The 21012-nt window shown below is 39.5% G+C and overlaps 1 protein-coding gene across 1 annotated transcript in view; it reads right to left on the bottom strand.

The window, feature by feature from the left end:
* The window catches only part of Sp4 (Sp4 transcription factor), a 58311-nt gene that overhangs the window by 18588 nt on the left and 18711 nt on the right, over positions 1–21012 (bottom strand). The window contains exon 4 of the mRNA XM_050120829.1: positions 3793–4021. Coding sequence (XP_049976786.1) covers positions 3793–4021 — 229 coding nt within the window. The remainder of the gene's footprint in view (positions 1–3792; positions 4022–21012) is intronic.

The raw sequence follows: 21012 nt of genomic DNA on the forward strand, positions 1-21012 counted from the left end.
GTGTTTGTAGCTGGGTTGTCTTTCCCTTGCAGCATGCAGATTATTTTCTAGTACCATGAATGCTAATCAGGAGTGAAACTTCTTATTGGGTACCAGTTTGACTTTTATATATCCAATGACGAACTGTCTTTAGAAATGGGTCTTATAAATAAATTGTGTAGAGCAATCAATAACCTTCAACAATCTGTTATGTTTAGGGATTCGATGTGACCCTTCGGTTAATATCTCAACGAGATGTAGGCTGTGAGCACCAGTATGTGCCTATTGCTGGCACTGACGGTATTACAGGAACATAAGAGGCCTAGCTGAGTCATCGTCTCCCTACTAGTTGTGGCTCCTCTTAAATCCCTCATACACACCCACATCCCAATGGCCTTTAGTGCTGGTTATCCCTCTCCATCTTCCCTCCTTAATCCTCCTATTCTAGTCGCCCCTTTATTTCTCCATAGCTTTATCTTCCCTTACACGGGAAATTATCTCTTCTTCCCTGGTCCCTTACTTGGTACTTAACTCCTGTGGTTGTTTGGATTGTACACATATTCTGAAAACCCAGAGCTAACAGCTACATATAAGGAAGAACATTATTTATTTTTTGTGCTATTTATCTTTTGGGATCTGGATTACCTTACTCAGCATGAGTTTTTTCTAGTTCCATCCATTTACCTGCAAATTTCATTTTTTAACTGCACAACAGTATTCCATCGTGTAAATGTACCACATTTTCATTATCTACTCATCAGCTGATGGACATCTGGGCTGTTCCCAACTTCTGTCTATTATCAACAGAGCACAATAAACATAGGCGAGCAAGCATCTCTGTAGTGGACTGTCATCTTCTGGGATAAAAACGCCTAGGAGAGGTAGAGCTGGATCTTGAAGTACATCAACTCCCAGCTTCCAGAGAAATCTCCACACTGTTTCCATAATGGCTGCACAGGTTTTCACTCCCACCAGCGACAACCCACTTCCCTCAATCCTCACCAGTGTGAGCTGTCGTTTGTTTTATTAATCTTGGCCATTCTGACCAAGATAAGATGAAATCTCATGGTGGTTTTAATTTCCCTGAGGGCTAAAGATGTCGAACATTTTTAAAAGTATTTCTTAGCCATTTGAGTTTCAGTTTTTGAAAACTGTTTACTTCTGTACCCTGCTCTTTAATTGGGTTATTTTCTTGATGTTCAGTTTTTTTAGTTCTTTATATATTCTAGATACTAGCCCTCTGTTTGTGTATAGCTGGTAAAGCATCCGAATGATAATGTCCTTTGCCACCCAGAAGCTTTCCAGTTTCATGAGGCCCCATTTAGTTTTTAAACCATTTTACTGTATTTGTGTGTTCTGCTTGCATGTATGTCTGTGTAGAGCCTGCATGACTGATGGCTGTGAAGTCCAGAAGAGGGTGCTGAATTCCCTGGAACTAGAATTACACAGAGCTGCGAGCTGTCCTGTCTCCCCAGCTCTGAGGTCCTATTCACTAGTCACTGGTCTTATGTGTGCTCTATTCAGAACATCCTTTTCTGTGTCAATGAGTTAAAGCCTAGTCCCTGCCATCTCTTCTATCTGACTTCGGATATCAAACCCTATGTTGAGATCCTCGATCCAATGGGCGCTGAGTTTGTGAAGCGCAATGAATAGGTACCTATCTGACTCTTCTACATGCAGCCATCCAGCTTGACTAGCACCATCTGTTCAAGATGCAGTCTTTTTTTTCCCCAGTGTGGATGGTCTGGTTTATAGAAATCTTCAATTTCTTTAAATGTGTATAAGTGCTTTGCCCGCACATATATCTGCACACCACATGTATGCTACGAAGGCCAGAAGAGGGTGTCCGGTCCCCTGGGAATGGAGTTACAGACAGGTGTAAACTACTATGTGGATGATGGGTTTTGAACCTGAGTTCTCTGAAAGAGCAGCCAATGTTTTTAATTGCTGAGCTATCTCTTCAACCCAATAGATATAGAATTCTTAAGCAACCATTAAGAAAACCACAAGGAGAGATCATCAACATTCCACAATATAAGATCAGTACACAGAAGTCAATGTGATTATGTACACTTGGAATGAGAAATAAAAAACGGTTTCATTTATAATAACATCAGGAAGATTTAACAGGAGTAAATTCAACAAATGCTAAGCTTACACTCTTTAAAAAAACACAAAATACTGATGAAATAAATTAGCAAAAATCTAAATAAACAGAAAAATGCTCTTTTGTATGAACCTGAAGACCCAATATTGTTAAGTTGTCACTACCTGCAAACTGACCTGTACTTTCACTTCAACTCCCATCAGAACACCCCTTCTCATCTCCATAGAAACTGACAAGCTAATGCTAAAATTCATACAGAATCCCCAGTGTTGTTAAACACTTAATGCAGTTTTGAGAAATGGAAGCTAAGATCATTCAAGAGGAAAAGAAACTTCAGTAAATGATGCCAGGTGAATCCTTCCTTCATAACACATTTGAAAAGGGAACTAAGAATTATCGTATCTAAATCTCAGAGTAAAATATGTAAGATTAAAAAAAAACAGAACTATGAACCTTCCTTAGAATTGGCAATGGATTCTTCACTATGAGATCAAAAGCAAAAGCAAACAAAGAAGAAGAAACAAACAAAAATTATACTTCAAAAGGTTTCGTGCTTTGAGAGACACAATTTTGACCGTGTGTATTCATTCCACATACTAGGAAACAATACTTCCAAATCATGTCCTTGTGAGATCTTACACCAGAATATATAAGGAACTAGTCAGTGATTTTTAAAAAATGATGCAATTAAATGTGGAAAAGGATCAAAATACACATTTTCTAAAGATACACAAATGATCAAAAACCACATGAAAAGATGATCAACATTATTAATTACTAAGAAAATTTCAATCTAAAGCATACTGTGATGTCGCTTTCAGACTGATTATTAAGCTGACTTTAAAAAACAAAAAATCAGGCAGTGAAAAGACCTAGCAATTCTATGATGAAACTGGAACCTTCTTCATACAGTGCTGGTGGAAATACAGAATGGTGCAGCCACTTTAGGAAAGGAGTGTAACAGTTCCTTAAATGGTTAAACAGTCACCATACAGTCAGGCAACTCTATTTCTACACCTACACCTACACACACACACACACACACACACACACACACACACACACACGAGAAATAAAAACTGAATGTCTGCATGCACACTTTTATATACATGTATACAGTGGTCATAGTGGACAATAATGGACAATTCTGCTGTATATCAATGGGATAAACAAGTATGATACATAAATATACTAAATATTTCATACAATGGAATATTATTTGTCATAAAAGAAATGAAGCATTGATCATGCCATCACAAAAATTCAAATACTGTCTAATTCCATTTGTATGAAATGTCCAGTATAGTAGAATCTATAAATACAGAAGCCAGTTTAGAAGAGCTGAGGAGTTTGGGGGACAGAACTTCTGTGAAGAGGACAACAGTGGTTTAAAACACCGTAGTGACAGCTGTGTGGCTGTGGCTGATTCCGAACTACTGCACTGTATACAGCAGACAGGGAAACATCATGGCACAGGAGCTAGCTTGAAATCAATAAAGGCGTTTCAAGTTTTTACCTAATAAGTGAAAAAAGAAATTCATTTATTAAAAAAATTATATAACGCAAAACAAAAGACTGCTCCTCAAACAGCCCACTGTAACAAGACTGCATTACAGCTTCTGAGAGAATGCTCAGAGGCTCAGGTGATAGAAGTGGCCACTGACTGCTTACTAATTCCAGAAAGCAAGGGTGAGAACAGCAGTTACCTTCCTTCTCCTTCCCTACAATTAGGACAGGAGCAGGCAACTCTTCGGAGCCTCTTGCCAGGCTGCACCTCTGCATCCGAGGTCTGCTGGCCTTGCTGCAAATGCACTTGTGTGAGTTGGTCAGGACTAACAGCACCTATCGTTGCATTGGCAATCCCTCCAACCGCCACCGTCACAGGAGCTATTGTAGCTTGCTGGACTTTCACTCCATCCTGTCCTTGCTGCTGACCTAAGAGAAAGACAGAAAAACAGAGCATCAGAATGCCTCTTATTCCTAAAGAAACGATGAAAAGAACCTCCATGTGGACATGGAGCCCCAAAACCAAAAGAGTTAATTGTTTATACCAAGCTAACCCTTCCAAAACATACAGCATTTACCTTAGCCACTCTTTTTTCATCTGCTGAGATTATATATAAACACTGTGAGGACTCATGGCTATCTGAAAACACTGACCCTACGTGGAAAATGCTCTATCAATACAAACCATCATTATTACTTACAGTCAACAATATTATCTCAAGAAAACGCAGGAATAAAATATAACCAGTATAAAGATTAAATATTACAGACATTTCTCATTTCTAAGCAAACAAACACCTCCTTACTGATGACTTTTTTTTAAGAATACAAAAAGAATTAAATGTTCTCTTCCTTTATTCTGTTGAAACAGGGCACTGCTATGTAGCACAGGCTGGCCTGGAGATCACTACATAACTCAGCTGGCTTCAAACTCAACAATCGTCATGCCTCAGCCTCCTAAGTGCTTGGGTTACAGGCATACCACCACCGTGCCCATCCTAAGTGGTTTAATGCAAAATCAACAGTGACATATATACAGTCACTACAGCAAACACATTTTTTTCTAACTTTAGTCTTTTCTTATACTTTTGCTTTTACTCTGAACTATGTCAAGTATGTACTAACTTTGCTTCTTTACTAGAGAAACTATGAAAATGTATAATATGACAGTGTTGTAGGATAGTAGTACATTGCATGAAGATGTATTTGCTGTGATTGGTGTAATAAAAAAGCTGAAAGGCCAATAGCTAGGTAGGGTATACAGTCAGGATTTCCAGGGACAAAGAGGACTCTGGGAAGAAGAAGGTGGAGTTGCCAGCCAGACACTGAGGAAGCAGCATGGGCAGTACAAAGAAATAAGTAATGAGCCACATGACAGACTGTAGATTAAAGTAAATGGGTTAATTTACATTATGAGAGCTATAGAGATTTGCACTGATATGGATTTTGGTTTATTGATACAAATTTAAGGTCAATTTTGCTATATGTATATGTATTTCTGATCTTGATTAAGGTATTGTTTGTGTAGCTCATTTAAAAATGTAACGGATAATTAAAAATACAGGTTAATACAGAGTCATCTATAATAGTCAAGCTTGTAGTCATGTTAGTTAGTGTACTTCAGATGGATAGATATTCTTCAGATCTTTCAAAGACTGCAGTATATGGCACTTAAAATGTTTTAAGAACTTAGGACTTTTCATGACAGTGAAACACATCTGCCCCTGGCAGTACCAATCTACTTCAAGAGGAAGATAGGCATTGAAGAGGCTCCTTACAGAGTTTCCTAGCTAGTTGGACAAGAAACTGCTCTTGCCTGGACTGTTTGGTGTTTTGGTATATTAACTGGACTTGCAGGAGCCACAGAAAAATGACTGCTGAATTTGCATAATGGTGAGGCGGTCCTTCAGGGTTCCTGCTTCATAAAAGAGTCTGCCAGACATTGTGCAGGAAACAGAAAAAAGTGACCAAAATAACTGCCAGTATAGGTGGAACTTTCTTTGAAATTTCCTGTTTTATAGAAAAGTCTGCTGGATATTATGGGCCTGCAGGCTGAAGATGGATGCCCATTGGTACAAAAGAACTTTAGGTAACTGTCCAGGCATCAAGATGTCTCTGTCAATTCTAGAGTTTAGGAAGTTGCTTACAATGTACTTCCTGTTTAATTAGGTAATATTATATCATTCTAGGGTCTTTGATAGAGTTGAAGAAAAGAGTTGAGTTTTCTTAGTTATGATAAAAGATAAAGTAGATATAATATAGTAACTGTAATTCTTGCTTGATATCTGTTTTGTTATAAGTAATTTTATTATGTTAAAGTTAAAGCCTTCCTTTTTATTTAAACAGAAAAAGGGGAAATGGTATGGGAAGCCCTGTATATGTGCTGCTTTTATTGGTTAATGAATAAAGAAGCTGTTTTGGGCCTGGCAGGGCAGAATAGAGCTAAGCAGGGAAAGCTAAACTGAATGCTGAGAGAAAGAAAGCAGAGTCAGAGAGAAGCCATGTAACCCTGCTGGAGACAGACACTGAATGGAACTTTACCCAGAAAGGCACAGCCATGTGGCAATACACAGATTAATAGAGATGGGTTAGTTTAGAATGTAAGAATTAACCTTACATACACTTAAGCTATTGGTCAAACAGTATTGCAAAGAATACCATTTCTATGTGATTATTTCTGGGATGAGCAGCCGGGAATGAGCTAATAGCCTTCCTACAACATTTTACCTTCTCAAACATAGAACAAAAAATCATCTTTGGCGGACTTGTACATACTGCACATTCCAAATTTGTACTATTGTAGATATCTATGTTACCTTTAAATGTCTGTGTATTTTCAGAAAAAAAAAAAAAAGAGGATCAAACACTAATGAAGACAAGTAGCCCATGTGATGATCTAGGCTCTCAGAATGTCTCTGTTGGATTTTCCTCTCTATAACTACTTCAAAGTTGCCAGCTGAAATGGTTCAGTCTCACAGACACTCAAGCCAGGGCTTCAGATAAGCACTGTACTTTCCCATTACACAGTAACTGGACAACAAAAGATACAGCTAGCTCTCCTAGGACTTGACCATTATCCCAATTTTCTCAGAGTCCCCTTAAGATGCTGCTGGCCTCAGATAGCAGGAACTAATTTTAAGAATATGACACCCACATCCCTAAGTGGCATGGTGGATAGTTTTTGGTTGTTAAGTGGGTTGTGGATGTTTGTCATCATTTAGAGAGGTTGGTTTCAAATTCTTACTGGTCAAGGTAAGGGAGGAAACTAAGTAAGAGAGGGTTAGATTTAAAGATCTCTCTCTGAAAAGAAAAAAAATGGGGATATGGGAATGATAGGATAAATGGGTAGATTAATCTACTTTTAGATTAAAAAGCAAATATTATTCTCAAATATTTTACACTGGTATGAATTTTTGTATATTGATACAATTTAAGATAATTTTTGTTGTACTGTGTATATGTTTCTACTCTTGTTTAAGTATTTTACCTATGTAGCTCATTTAAAAATATTATGTAAAGTTCTAGTCCTTGAAAGCTAAAATTATAAATCATTTAGGATAATTAAGAAATGCAGGTTAGTAGTTTGCCATCTATAACAATAAAACTTGAAGTCATGTTAGGTATGTTTTCAAGATCAAACAGAAATAAATTTTAGATAGACAGATGGTCTTCAAACACTTCAAAGACCTACAGAATATGGCATTTAAGATGTTTTAATGATCTAAGGCTTTTCATGACAGTAAGATATGTTTGTTCCTGGCAGCACCAATTTACTTCAAAAAAGGATGATGGACATTGAAGAACCTCCTTATGGAGTTTGCTTTTATTGTAGCAAAGTTAGTCACTGGACAAGAAACTGTCCTTACCTCAACTGCTGACAGTATACTGTTCAAATTGGATAAGCAAAATACTAAAGGCAACTGCCAAACTTTGCCAAGTCAAGGTAGGACAGTCCTTCAAAAACTTTCTGCTTCACAAAGAAGTCTTAAGATATTCTAGCCCTGTAGTTTAAAGATGGATGCCCCCAACATGGCAGAGGAAACTTGGCTTTCTATAGTAAGTTGTTTGCTCCATGTTTCCTGTTTACTCAGGTAATATTATATCCTTCTTGGGTCTCTGATAGAGTTATCATAATCCCTGACTTCAAACTCTACTACAGAGCTATAGTACTGAAAACAGCCTGGTTTGGGCATAAAAACAAACAGGAGGATCAAATTGAAGACTCAGATATCAATCCACTCACCTACAAACACCTGATTTTTGACAAAGAAGTAAAAAATATAAAATGAAAAAAAAGAAAGCATTTTCAAGAAATGGTGTTGGCATAACTGGATATCAACATGTAGAAGAATGAAAATGGATCCCTATCTATCGCCATGCACAAAACTCAAGTCCAAATGGATGAAAGACCTCAACATAAAACCAACCACACTGAACCTCAGAGAAGAGAAAGTGGGAAGTACACTTGAACGCATTGGTACAGGAGACCACTTCCTAAATATAACCCCAGTAGCACAGACACTGAGAGCAACAATTAATAAATGGGACCTCCTAAAACTCAGAATCTTCTATAAAGCAAAGGACATGGTCAACAATCAAAACGACTGCCTACAGAATTGGAAAAGATCTTCACCAACGCCACAATCAGACAAAGGGCTGATCTCCAAAATACGTATCAATTTTAAGAGTTCTCTACCTCAGAGAGTTGATATAAGGTTTAATATGTACAAATCTCTTGCTATAGTTCATGGTATAGAACTGTTCACAACACATTAGCTGACGTCACCCTTAGCCACTGAGTTGGGTGGCACTACAAGGATGCACTATGCTGGCAGAAGCAAACACAGGCTTAAAATAAAAGTGCTTATTTTAAAATTGCACTTGCAGTCCTTTGAACATATGAAAAACTGAAAACCACAAAGTAAAAAATATGACCTTTTCTCAACAAATATAAACCTGAGTTGACTCTCCCATCCAAATTAATCTCAACTTCCACTGTTAACCCACGACACCTCGGTTCCTTAGGAGCACCCACAGCTAAAACACAAATGCAGGCATCCTTCTGCATCCAGGAGAGCTGATTTCAGAACTTCCCTCTCCATCTAACACTATACGTTGAAATCTACAGATGCTCGAGTTGCTTAGACAAAATGGCATAGCTTTCTATAATCCCTATCACACCATCCCCCCATTAGTTTTAATAACCACTAGCATACTTATACAATGTATGCAAGACATTGTAATACTGTATTCTTTTGTTAAAATCTCAGAAGTTGCTGGGTGTGGGGCATACACCATTCATCCCAGCCCTCAGGAGGCGGATCTCTCTTGAGTTCACAGCTACTCTGATCTACGCAGTGAGTTCCAGGACATTCAGGATGGCCAGGGATACACAGTGAATCCCTGTCTCAAAAATAAAAACAACCAACAACAAAAATGTTAGCCAGTCATACATTGGTACCCTGCCCCAAATACTTCACCCAAGGATTGGTTAAATCTTAGGCTTGAACCTGAAGATAGAGTAGGCTGAACGTAAATTAAGAACTATGTTAGAGAGAGTTTTAGGAAGTTCACAATGTCTTCACTTTTGAATAAGTACATAAGGTAAAGTGACCCAAGTGAGACCACAGCTGTGAAGTCAACACTGTACACTCAGGGACTCTGTGTTCTTATCCCAAAGCAGTCACCTGGACCTCCCTAAAATTCATGTCTCTTACCAACTTCAAGAATCATTTCTGCCAAGTACTGTGGTGCATATCTTTAATTTTAGCATTAGGGAAACAGATCTCTGTGAGTGGGATGCCAGGCTGGTCTATTTAGCAAGTTCCAGGCCAGCCAGTGTTACCGTGAGAGAAGGGTGTGTGTGTGTGTGTGTGTCTTTGTGTGCATGCACGCACGCGTGCCTGCCTGCCTGCCTGCTCCTCTCTGATTGTCTGTCTCTGTTGTCCCCCACTCTCTCTCTCTCTCTCTCTCTCTCTCTCTCTCTCTCTCTCTCTCTCACACACACACACACACACACACACACACACACTATTCTGGGGGCTGGAGATGAAAGGGCTTGCTTCCCCAAACATTCAATCCCCACTGCTAGCCCCCACCACTCAGAAAGAAAAGGGGACACTTTTGATGATCAAGTTGGGTTTTCATATGTAAAATCTTATATTATAAGCCAATATACAAATACAAAGCATAATTACTATGCCTCATTGTACCTTGAGTATTTACAAGTTTTAAATATTCCATAAAAGAGTCAGGTAGTGCTGTAAACCTTTAATTCCAGTACTCAGGAGGCAGAGGCAGGTGGACCTCTGTGTGTTTGAGGGAATGACAATATTAGGAGGTGTGGCTTTGCTGGAGGAAGTGTGTCACTGTAGGCATAGGCTTTGAGGTCTCCTTAGCTTAGCTCAAACTACACCCAGTGTGATGAACAGACCTGTTGCCTGCAGGTCAAGATGTAGGGCTCTCAGATCCTTCTTCAGCACATCTGTCTACATGTCATAGCTTACCGATAATGAACTAATCTTCTGAAAATGTGAGCCACCCCAATTAAATATCCTGCTTTATGAGAGCTGCCGTAGTTCTGGTGTCTCAGCAACAGACCCTACCTAAGCCAGGGTGCTATTCTGAACAGAGCCCTTCCATGCTCGCTGTCCACGGTTGACTGCAGTAGTGAACATGCAAACTATTCCACCACATGGACCTCATTTCTGCTCACAGACTTTCTTCCAATGACGATGCAAGACGTTACACGGTCGCTATGCTTCATCTGCGCTGCTTATCACTCCATCTGACTCTACTCTCTGGGCTTTCAACTGGTCAGAAATGTCCCTTCTCTCGGTTTATCTTTGGACCAGCATTTAAACCCACATTCTTACAGACTTACCTGCTTTCTTTGTTCTTTACCACTCGTTCTCTTCGCAAACTATTCACTAGGTATGTCTCCTGTCACTGGTAAATATCATGGCAGAAGTAACTGACAATTCATCTGTTTGTAACTGTACTCGATTCCCGGCCCCTCCCACTTTCCTGTGCTTCTCTCACTTCATTCTGACCACTCCAGCTCACTGTCCTCACTAAGCTTCCCTGACACTCCCTGCTGCTCTCTAGGGTTCTGCTTTCTTAGTTTCTCCCCGGAGACTGTTCTCACCCACTTTCACATTTACTGTCGGCATAAGCTAATGCTTCCCAATTCCATCCCTTCTACTCAGGTATCTCCTAGGAGACACCTGTCTGTCACTCGTCAGGAAGCATTCCCAAACAGATTCCTCAGAGGCAAGCTGTCGAAAAACCAGACAAGTTAACCTAGCTCTTTTGACTGTCCAAATAGGAAATCTGGAAGTACTTCCCACCTCCCCTCTATTTTTCCATCTCCTACAACAGAAGCTATCATTTAATACCTACTGTGAGGTAAGAAAATTTTCCACGTTTTGCATACTAACATCCCAGTGAACTTATTATTGCTGTCCCCATCTTCAGATTTGAATATTCAGGTTTTTAGGGGTATGGAAAACACCCAATTTCACAAAGTAGATATGAAAAAGCCAACTCCAGAGACATCTTTATTTTACCATACAAATTGCTTATGTTGGTCCATAGTCCCCTTGAGATACCTCTTCAAAATATCTATCTGTCAACATTCTCTGCCCTACTAGAAATTAGGACAGGCAGACCCTTATCAGCTTTTATCAGTTTTGATCCTTGCAACAACATCCCTATTGCATGTCTAGTTCTCCCCAGTCCGTGAGCCCCACATGCCAGTATTTCCACCACATGCACAGCTGCCGACTGACATCTTCTCCTCTTGGCTTTCCTCTACTCTACTCATGGCTACATTCAGGGAGCTCCTGTTTCCTGTAGTGGCTCTTGTGTGACACATTCTTCTACCCCACATCTCAGTCTTCCATTACTCACAACAATTGAATGCTCTCAATTATAGCTCTACAATCAACCATGGCCCAAAGGGAACAAATGAAAGTTTTAAAAAGGTACATTGTATGATTCCTGTAATAGTAAAAAGCTACTGGGTTAAGGCCTTTCAAAGACAGCAATATACAGCTGAGAACAGGCTTTGGCAACTTAGAAAAGCATAAAGGGTTAGCGAGATTCTGTGGTGGGGGAGTAAAAAACAAAGAAAACAGCACCTGAGGTTTTTAAGACTCTTTTGCACAGTGGAAAGGTATCTGAGATCCTAACTTGAGAGAGGAGGTTTTATTTTGACTCACAGATCCAGACGCTTTAGTCCATGGTGTTTCTGGGCCTGTGGTCATGCAGCATGCCATGATAAAGGCCATGACAGAAGAAAAGCATTCACTAATGTAAGACCTAGATGAAGTTTTTAATGAGGCAGAAGAATACTCCTGGAAGGAGATTATTGATCCTGGCTTCTCTCGTTGCCTGCCGTTGTCCCGGCTCTGGTGTGGATGGCTTTGTTGTAGCGTGTCCAGTAAGGTGTGCTAAACTCTTCCTACCCCTAAAGGCAAAGGGTGAAGCCTCTAGAACTGTGACTTATTTTAGTGTTTTCTGTCTGTAATTTCATTATTTCAGGCATTTTTATAATAATGAAAAGCTGATGAACATAAGAATGCAATCTACAAGTGAGATTTATTCATTTGAAAAGCTTCTGAGTACCTGTTTATGTTTGATGTTTAACGCTCTAGCAAAATAAAATCTGATCTAAAACACTTACGTGTAAGAATAATGAGGCACTTAAAACATGCACAATAAAACAATGCACAAAGCGCAGCTAAGCTACATAAAGTGATTTACAATAGAGAACAATGATAAGGACGCATTTAAAAGCCTAAACCCAATGTAGCACTCTGCTAAGGATTTAAAGTTTAAAAGACTGAAGAGATAAGAAGCAGAAAATCCTCCAGGAGCCCAGCATGATGGTATGTGCCTATGATGTATAGCTGTATTCCAGGAGTGGATGCTGAGGCAGGAGGATAATGGGTTCAAGGCCAGCCCGGCCTACATAGCCAATTCCAGCTCAATATATCATTATTATATATTATATATATCATTAGTGTTGGAGGAAAAACAGGAAGGGTCTTAATCAATTTAAATGATCTAGATTAGAGAAGGGAGACCATTGTTAAGCTATGTCACCCCCCTCCCATTCAATCCAGAGAAGAGCTGCAATATGTCATTCATGCTTAAGGAGCTAACTAAATTGTGGGAATGAAATTCAACATATTATATTTAATCATGAAATGCTCTCTTCTAAAGCACGGGGAAAATATACAGATTTTCCAAATTTGTACACATTTACTACCCTGAGTAGTAAAACACAGATATGAATCTAGGTTAGCCATAATCCAGAGCTGTGAATTCTTTTTTCAAAACGGCTACATTCTTTCCTTGAGAATTGGGGATACTATTTGAGGCTTGGAGACACAAAATATCTCTAGGCATATTACCTGCCTATCAAAGCAGATGTCTAAAGACATTCCTCCTCAGAATATCCCTAAACTAGGAAGGAAAGCACCCACGTAAAAAGCCAGGCATGACTTTGGCTACATATACATAAACCCTAGCTTGTGGGTGGTAGGGTGGGGAAGACAGGCAGACCACTGGCACTCACTGGCCAGCCAGTCTACCGAATCAGCGAGCTTTGGGTTCAGTGAAATAGTGTCTCAAAAAATAAAGAAAAGAGCAACTGAAGAAAATATCTACCACCAACACCTCTGGCTTTTACATGAAAATGTGCACATGTGTATACACACATACAAACACACCTACAAAATGGATGCAAGTGCACACACACACAGAGTCAAAACAAAGACACTCCTTTTTTACTTCTAATTGTTTCTACTTATTTCAACTTCTTTAAAGAAGTACAGCCTCCTCTCAGCCATGGTCCATATTGAGCCACCTACAATCTAAATATCATGACAAATATTCCACAAAAGGAAGACTGAAGGTGACCTTTAAAGATAGATTTTAAACTCCTCCTGTTAAGAGAAGAATTCTCATGGCCTGATCCTCATTGTCAAGATCATAACGAGTACCAGAGTACTATCCTTAATGCCCTGATGACATCATGTTATTAAATGGATCTATCCTTTGACCACGAAGGTTCTTTCTCTGTCGATATGACTAATCTCTAGCCACACAAATACCCTCAATGCTTACATGCGAGACTCCTATGTTCTCACAGGTTTTTGCGTTTGAAGGCATCATCACACTATCTTTATAACTAGAATCTCAGCATCCCCACCAAACATGTATGCTAGAAAGCTCTCTCTCACACCAGTTTCTGTAGCTACTGCAACACCTGCACCTAACAAGCTCAATACTATGAGATGAATAAACACAATCACTCCAAAGCCTTTCTGTGTCAGCCCCAAAGTATCACCTTCTCTGTCTTGAAACTCTCTGAAGTATATCATATACTTGCAAACTCTCAATCATCCTCTTTCAGTAGCTGAAGGTTTGGCTAGGATTCTTAAGCTTTATGGAGTAGAATCATCCTGCTGAAGTTTCTGTGGTGGTAAAAATGTACCACAGGGCTCCCAGGATGGCTTACATAGTAAGGGAAGACCAGAGTTCAATCCCTAGAACCCAGGTAAACATACCAGGCATGGTCGTGCATACTTGTAATCTCCAGTGTTAGTGGGGTAAACACAGGAGGATCTCTTTGTCTTGTCTTATGAGTGGGCTGTAGGCCAATGAGACCCTGTCTCAAAGGAGGTGGACACCCTTTCTGAGGATGACACCCGAGGTTGTCCTCTGGCTTATACAAATGAACACACATATGTACCTGCACACATGCATGTGCACATGCACACACGTATCACAAAATACATGCACATACGTAGAGAGAGACAGCAGAAGAAACCCTGAGTGAGCACAATCCTGAGTGAACGTGCATTGCTGTTGAAACAGGCATAACCATAACCGGTATATCATTCTGTTCTTTACTTCTGCCAGACAAGTTTCCATTTGTCATGGCTTAAGTTTTTCCTTCTGTTGCTCAGAGAATGAGCGGAGCCCTCATTCAGGTTCTCATCCTTCAGCACTTCCAACTGTGCCCCTTGTCACCTTCCCATCCCACCACCATCTCTATGAAGATGCCTTCTAAATCCAGAATGCTGACTTTCTGACAGCCAATCTCCAAGGTAAACCGAGCTGTTTCAGGGGGATGCTAGACTACTCTTTAGGATCACAAACACCAGAACTCAAGCTTGTTCTAGCTTCTTTTTTTTCTAAATGCCATTTCTTAAAAATTTTACATTTAATCCAGGCGTGGTGGCACATGCCTTTAATCCCAGCACTCAGGAGGCAGAAGCAGATGGATCTCTGTGAGTTCGAGGCCAACCTGATATACAAAGTGAGTTCCAAGACAGCCAGGGCTGTTACAGAGAAATCCTGTCTCAAAAAACAAAACAAAATTTACATTTAAATGTGTGTGTGTGTGTGTGTGTGTGAGAGAGAGAGAGAGAGAGAGAGAGAGAGAGAGAGNCAGAGAGAGAGAGAGAGAGAGAGAGAGAGAGAGAGAGAGAGAGAGAGGTGTTCCAGCATCAAACTCAGATGGTCAGGCTTACTTTTACGAATACTTCTTAACATGCTATTGGCTACAAGGTTTGATTTCTTTTTACTGATATCTAAGTTATATATATGGCCCAGATACTGGTTTCTCCGTATGTACTAGATGATAAACCACTTTCTGAATGTATTTACCTTCTCTCACCCCTCAAACCCATACACATTTACCATATCCTCTGTGATTTACCACCCATCTTCCTGTCATTTGAAATCTGGACTTCTATCCACACTGCCATCTTCATTCTCTGACTGTTCTGCCAAACGCACACCTACTTCCTTGTCCTTTGTACCTGCTGTCTCTTCAACTTACAATCCCTTCCTTCTAGACTCTGCTCATTAGGGCCTCCTCAGAGCATCAGTTCAAGTTTCACGTAACCTTTATTTCTGCCCTGGAATTCAGTGGCTTTGCTCTACTCTTAATTCAGAATCACTAGCATTCGTCATTCATTACGATTTTCGTATCTGCTATCGTAGATTACTCCTATACAGTAGAATATAAGCTTTCTAGAAGGCAAAGGTGTACACCTCCACTGTCTCATAATTTGACTTTAATTGGACAGGATGGACATGTCTGTAATCCCAGCACACAGGATGCAGAAGCAGCGAGTCTTTAGTTCAGTGCTGGTTATACAGCAGGAACTTAATAAAAACAAAAGGACTCAGGTCTTAACGATGCATGTTCTTAATGGGAATATAAGAAATAATCACAAAGCACATGTGTTTGAGAGACAGCAAGCAGCAAAAGACAGCAACCAAGGACACTGGCTATTAAAGGGGTAAAACAAGAAGAGAATAGCAAACTGGTATAATCACAGATAATATGAGCAAAGGCAGTTAATTTTATTATACTAATCATCTAATAACTCTTTGGATTTTTTTTGTTCTCAAAGTACATGAAAAAACATGATTTCTATGTCTACACATATCTCTCCATAAGCACACAAATACATTAATATGTATTTTAATGAAATTACAAGGAAACAGGCAACTCATATAGATAGGTTTAAGAATTCCTAACAGGCCTTAATTCCATAGATGTTTCTAGGTGATCTTTCCAGCCCTGGAAATACAGAACTGGCACTCGGGGTTAAGAGGGTACAGTATACTCTGTCAGTTCTTAGGGTCATCTCTTAAAATAGATGCACAGTTTAGGGCCAAGAGAGTCTAGTCCAACACTGTTCCTTGTCATGGAGCATAATCTAACCTCACAGAGACGGCTATTTTAAGATGCATCTCCAAACAGCAAATGGAATGACCAGGAAGACGCTTGCTTTCTACTTGCAAGTGTAAGTGAAGTAGCCACAAATTTTCTCTAACAACTCAAAGGAATTACTTCTGCCATAAACACCACACAGCACATTCCACTGTGCAATGCAGGGCTCGGCTGTGGCCAGCTCCTCTCGCTTCCTCTCAGAATGGAAGAGGATGAACATTTGGAGGAAACCATCAGATAGCTAGTATTTTTCTCTTGGATACAAATAGCATTTGGCTTATTCTGGAAGGGTAAAAACAGGCAAAGAAAAGGCTTTGCTCACTTTCCCGATGAGCTCAGTGTGAATGTTGTCCTTACAGTACTTAACCTGGACAAAAGAACCATGTGTAAAGGTGATGGATCAGACTAATCTAAACAGTATGAAGAGATCCTCAAAGAAAGGCATGACCTTTACTGTAAAACTATCTGTTATCAAGCTTCATCCTTTCTATGGATAGCTACATTTCCTTTTCAACTCAAATTCTGAAGTATTTTTAAATTTCTTCATTACAATAAACTTTCAAAAAAAACCCGTGATACTGGCATTATAGTTCATTTAAGAAACCATACAGTTCTCCAGATGAAGTGTAAGGGTTCAAATATTAGCCACCAGAGAAACACAGATAGAACTCCTCAGAGATCCCATCCCCCAGTGGAACTATAATCACAAGACACAACCTGTGCTGGTGAGGGTGGCGGGCGCTGGATTTTATATCCATTAAGAGAATCAAATGAAGACTCTGTCCAAAACCCAAAAGTAGATATACCACACAACTCAGCTATAATATACCTAGGTATATACCCAAAGAAGTCTGACATACTACAGAGATACTTGTACATCCATCCATGTTTATTGAAGCTTGATTTACCAAAAGATGAATGGATAATGAAAATAAAGTACATACACACACTGGAATTTTATTCAGCTATAAAGAAAAATGAATTCATATTTACATGGAAATAGTGAGAGCAGGAATATTATCACTAAGTGAGGTAGCTCAGTCTTGATAAACATCTCATGTTCTCTCCATGTGGATCCTATTTCTAAAGATTAAATATATGCTTAAGTGGAATTAGTATGAGGAGAAGCCAGGAAGTTAGAAAGAGAACCATGCAATAAGACAGGATAGAGACTGGGAAGGCGGAAGGCAGCAGCACATGCTATAAAGGGGAAACAACAAGAGGCGGGAGGAAGGAGAGGGAGGGAGTTGGGATTACATCTCATTTGATGTACACAACTTTATTATTTCACCAGCACTCTATTTATATTGTAGTAAATGCTACATGTATCTAAAATAGAGGGCTGGAGAAATGGCTCAGAGGTTAAGAGCACTGACTGCTCTTCCAAAGGCTCCGAGTTCAATTCCCAGCAACCACCTGGTGGCTTACACCCATCTATAATGAGGTCTGGTGCCCTCTTCTGGTATGCAGGCAGAACACTGTATACATAATAAATGTTTTTAAAAAAATAAGAAGAGATACAGAAATCTGAAATTATTAAGTTCTTTTGGGGAATGTTATAAGATTGGTATTACATACAAATTTTTATAGTTTTAAATAAAGGATTTTAAACCATCTTCTATGACAGTCCAAGTGAATATATACTATTGGAGTAGGAAAGCCAAGTGCAATAAGAAAACACAAGAAAAATGTAGTCATTTATTGTAACTTTTATTGGCAGTTACAAAACCCATATTCAATATAAAGCAGACATGTATTATTAATGTAAGATTTTTTATTGTTGTTGTATAGCTGTGTGCATATTCATCTGTGTACGTGTGCAGGCAAGAGGCCAACCTCAGGTGTTGGTCCTCAGGAGCCCTCTATCTTATTTTTGGAGTCCAATTCTTTCATCTGCCTGGAGCTCAAGAAAGCTAGACTGGCTGGCCATCAAGCCCCAGGAACCCTCCTGTCCTGGTGAGGGAAGTCCCAACAACACTCGCCCATGCTGGGATGACAACTGCATGCCTTTACTCCTGGCCTTAACATGGATTCTGGGGGACTCAACTGAAGCCTTCTGAACATGTAAGCACTTTACCCACTGAGCCTTGCTTCAGTAAGTATCTCTGGTATTATGGAGACCAAGTGTGAGAGCTGGAGACAGACAAATGGAGTAGAAGATTAAAACAAACAAACAAACAAATAAACTGAGTTACCCCGAACAAACAAACATACTCAGATTATTCTGTGTCATTAGTTCATGATTCAAAGTTGTGCTATTAAAAACAACAACAACAAAACTCACTGAGCAAAAAACTCACTAAGGAGCACTTCATTTAATACAGTTAAGGAAAAAGAAAGGCAATGGGGTAGAAGCAGCCTAGCTCCACTACAGTTTCCCAGGTCATCAGACCAGTGCTGAACATACATGGTTTTCTCAAGTGTTTACTTAATGTTTTGTTAAAAATTACTTTCATTCAGAGAAACAGAGAAGTTTCTCTCATTAAGGAAATGCCAGGCAACTGAGAAGGCAATATGAAATTCTAGAAGAACATGCTGATATAGTATAACCAAGATTTTCACTGGCAAAGATTTAACACCTTTTCTTGCTAACTTATAACCCATTTAAGCATCAATGAAGAACACATCAGTTTAACCTAGTCCAACTTTCAACATAATGACAATTTTTCAGTTTTTCATGGACATGAACAATCTTAAATGTCAACATGGAAACCACTTCTCAGGCTTCATTATCTTCATTTCTTGAGATGTGGAAAACCAACCAAGGATCCCAATTTACATAAAGAGCCAGCAATATAAAATACATAAAGCCCCCCTCCGCTCTTGCATTTATCTTTTAATATTATGGGTGCCCCTCCCAGACAGAGCAAAGAAGAAAAAAAACACCAGTTACACAGCATTCCGTGGTCATTTTGGGATACGTGCTGAATGTGTTCATGCTTGAGTGTGCAAATGTGTTCTCAACAACTCTCCACCTTAACCTTTTCACTGTTTGGCAAGACTGCCTGGACAGCCAGCTCTTAGGGTTTGACTGTCTTTATAGAATGACCATGCCCAACTTTTTACATGGGTGACGGAGATCTGAACTTAGTTCTCATGATTGCTTGACAAGTACTTTACCAACTGAGTCATCTTCCCAAAGACTTATTTTTTATTATAATCCACTGGCCTCCCTTATCAACAATTCTCCCTCCTAATATCTCTATTCATAATACAACTGCTTGGCACAATTTATCAAAAAACGAACATGGGGCTGTGGAGATGACTCAGCAAATAAAATCTGCTATCTGAGCAAGTCTGATAACCCGAGTTCAGTCCCCAGAAGCCATGTAAAAAGCAAGGTGTGGAGGTATGCATCAGCAAATCCAGCATTCTGAAGGCAACACAGCAGGCAAAAACAGGAGAAATGTCCTGGAAGTTTGTATTGCAGGCCAGCTAGTCTGGAACATGCCTGCAATAGCCGAACAACCAGAGACGTCGTCTCAACAGAGCAGAAGGTAAGTAACAACTCTGCCACACTGTCCTCTGACCTTCACATGCACACCATGCCGTTCCCCCACTCTGTCTGTCTGTCTGTCTGTCTGTCTCTCTCTCTCTCAAACAATTTTACAGAGTCAAAATGCAGAACAATGTCTACTGGCTTAATGACTGTTATAAGTTTCTATGTTTGCAAATCTACTGCTGAAAACAGAATAAAACAATAAAATCATTTTAAAAGCAGGGTACTATAGCAGGTAGCTAAGGGACATACTGGGGTCTGTCATTAAATAGAATATATGATATAAAATTTAAATAAGCATATTAAAATTGAAGTTTAACTTTTCTAGATGGAGAAACTATTCTATATATTGGTTTAAATTTGACAGCTAAATCGCTATCCCCAGACACTATTTCCCTAAGAAGGAGAGAAACTGGCACAATTTGCCTACAATTAATTTTTTTTTTCCTAAAGAAAAGCTTCTAATACTTGAATGTACCTTTGAGCCTGAAGGACTAAAAGCTGCATTGTCTTGACATTGCCAACAACTAAAGATTTGATTTGGATAAAACACACCTAATATGGGCTTTAGTTTTTGTTGTTCTTATTAAGTAAAGTCAGCTGAAACACAGGTAACACACTGGAGTTTGAGTCTAAAATGTACCTTACATGTTTGTTTACTTGTTCCCCTGCTGATGGGACTATTCTGGGTTCTGGCGATTGTTGGGAGATGGTAACATATGCAGGTAATATTGCTTCCCAGTTCCCACTTTCTGTGCTTGTCTGCTAGGAGGTAAAACACTTTGTCCTCCATACCCTCCTGCAGTCACGGTGTTCAGTGCGTGGTTGGGTGGCATCATGCACTTTGGCAGAATGTCACGACTGCATGCATGTACATATTGGCTTACATACACACCCCTCAGCAACCTGATTCAATTCAGATACCTTCAAAAAAAAAATCCCTTAACTCTACTTAATACTATTTCTTAGTTATAAAATGTTTTGACTAAGAATAGCTTTAAAAACAAAACAATATTATAATGATTCAAAATAATCTTGTTGACAGAAAACAGCCACTGAAGAGTTTGTTACTTACAGTTTACAGGAAAATGAGCAGAAACCCTGCCATGGATTTGAGAGGATGCACAGGGGGCAGCAATGGGTGAACACCAGGAAGTAGAA

The sequence above is a fragment of the Alexandromys fortis genome, unplaced genomic scaffold (genome assembly GCF_014885135.2).
Source record: "Alexandromys fortis isolate MF-2015 unplaced genomic scaffold, M_Fortis_MF-2015_v1.1 scaffold_182, whole genome shotgun sequence".
Taxonomy (NCBI): domain Eukaryota; kingdom Metazoa; phylum Chordata; class Mammalia; order Rodentia; family Cricetidae; genus Alexandromys; species Alexandromys fortis.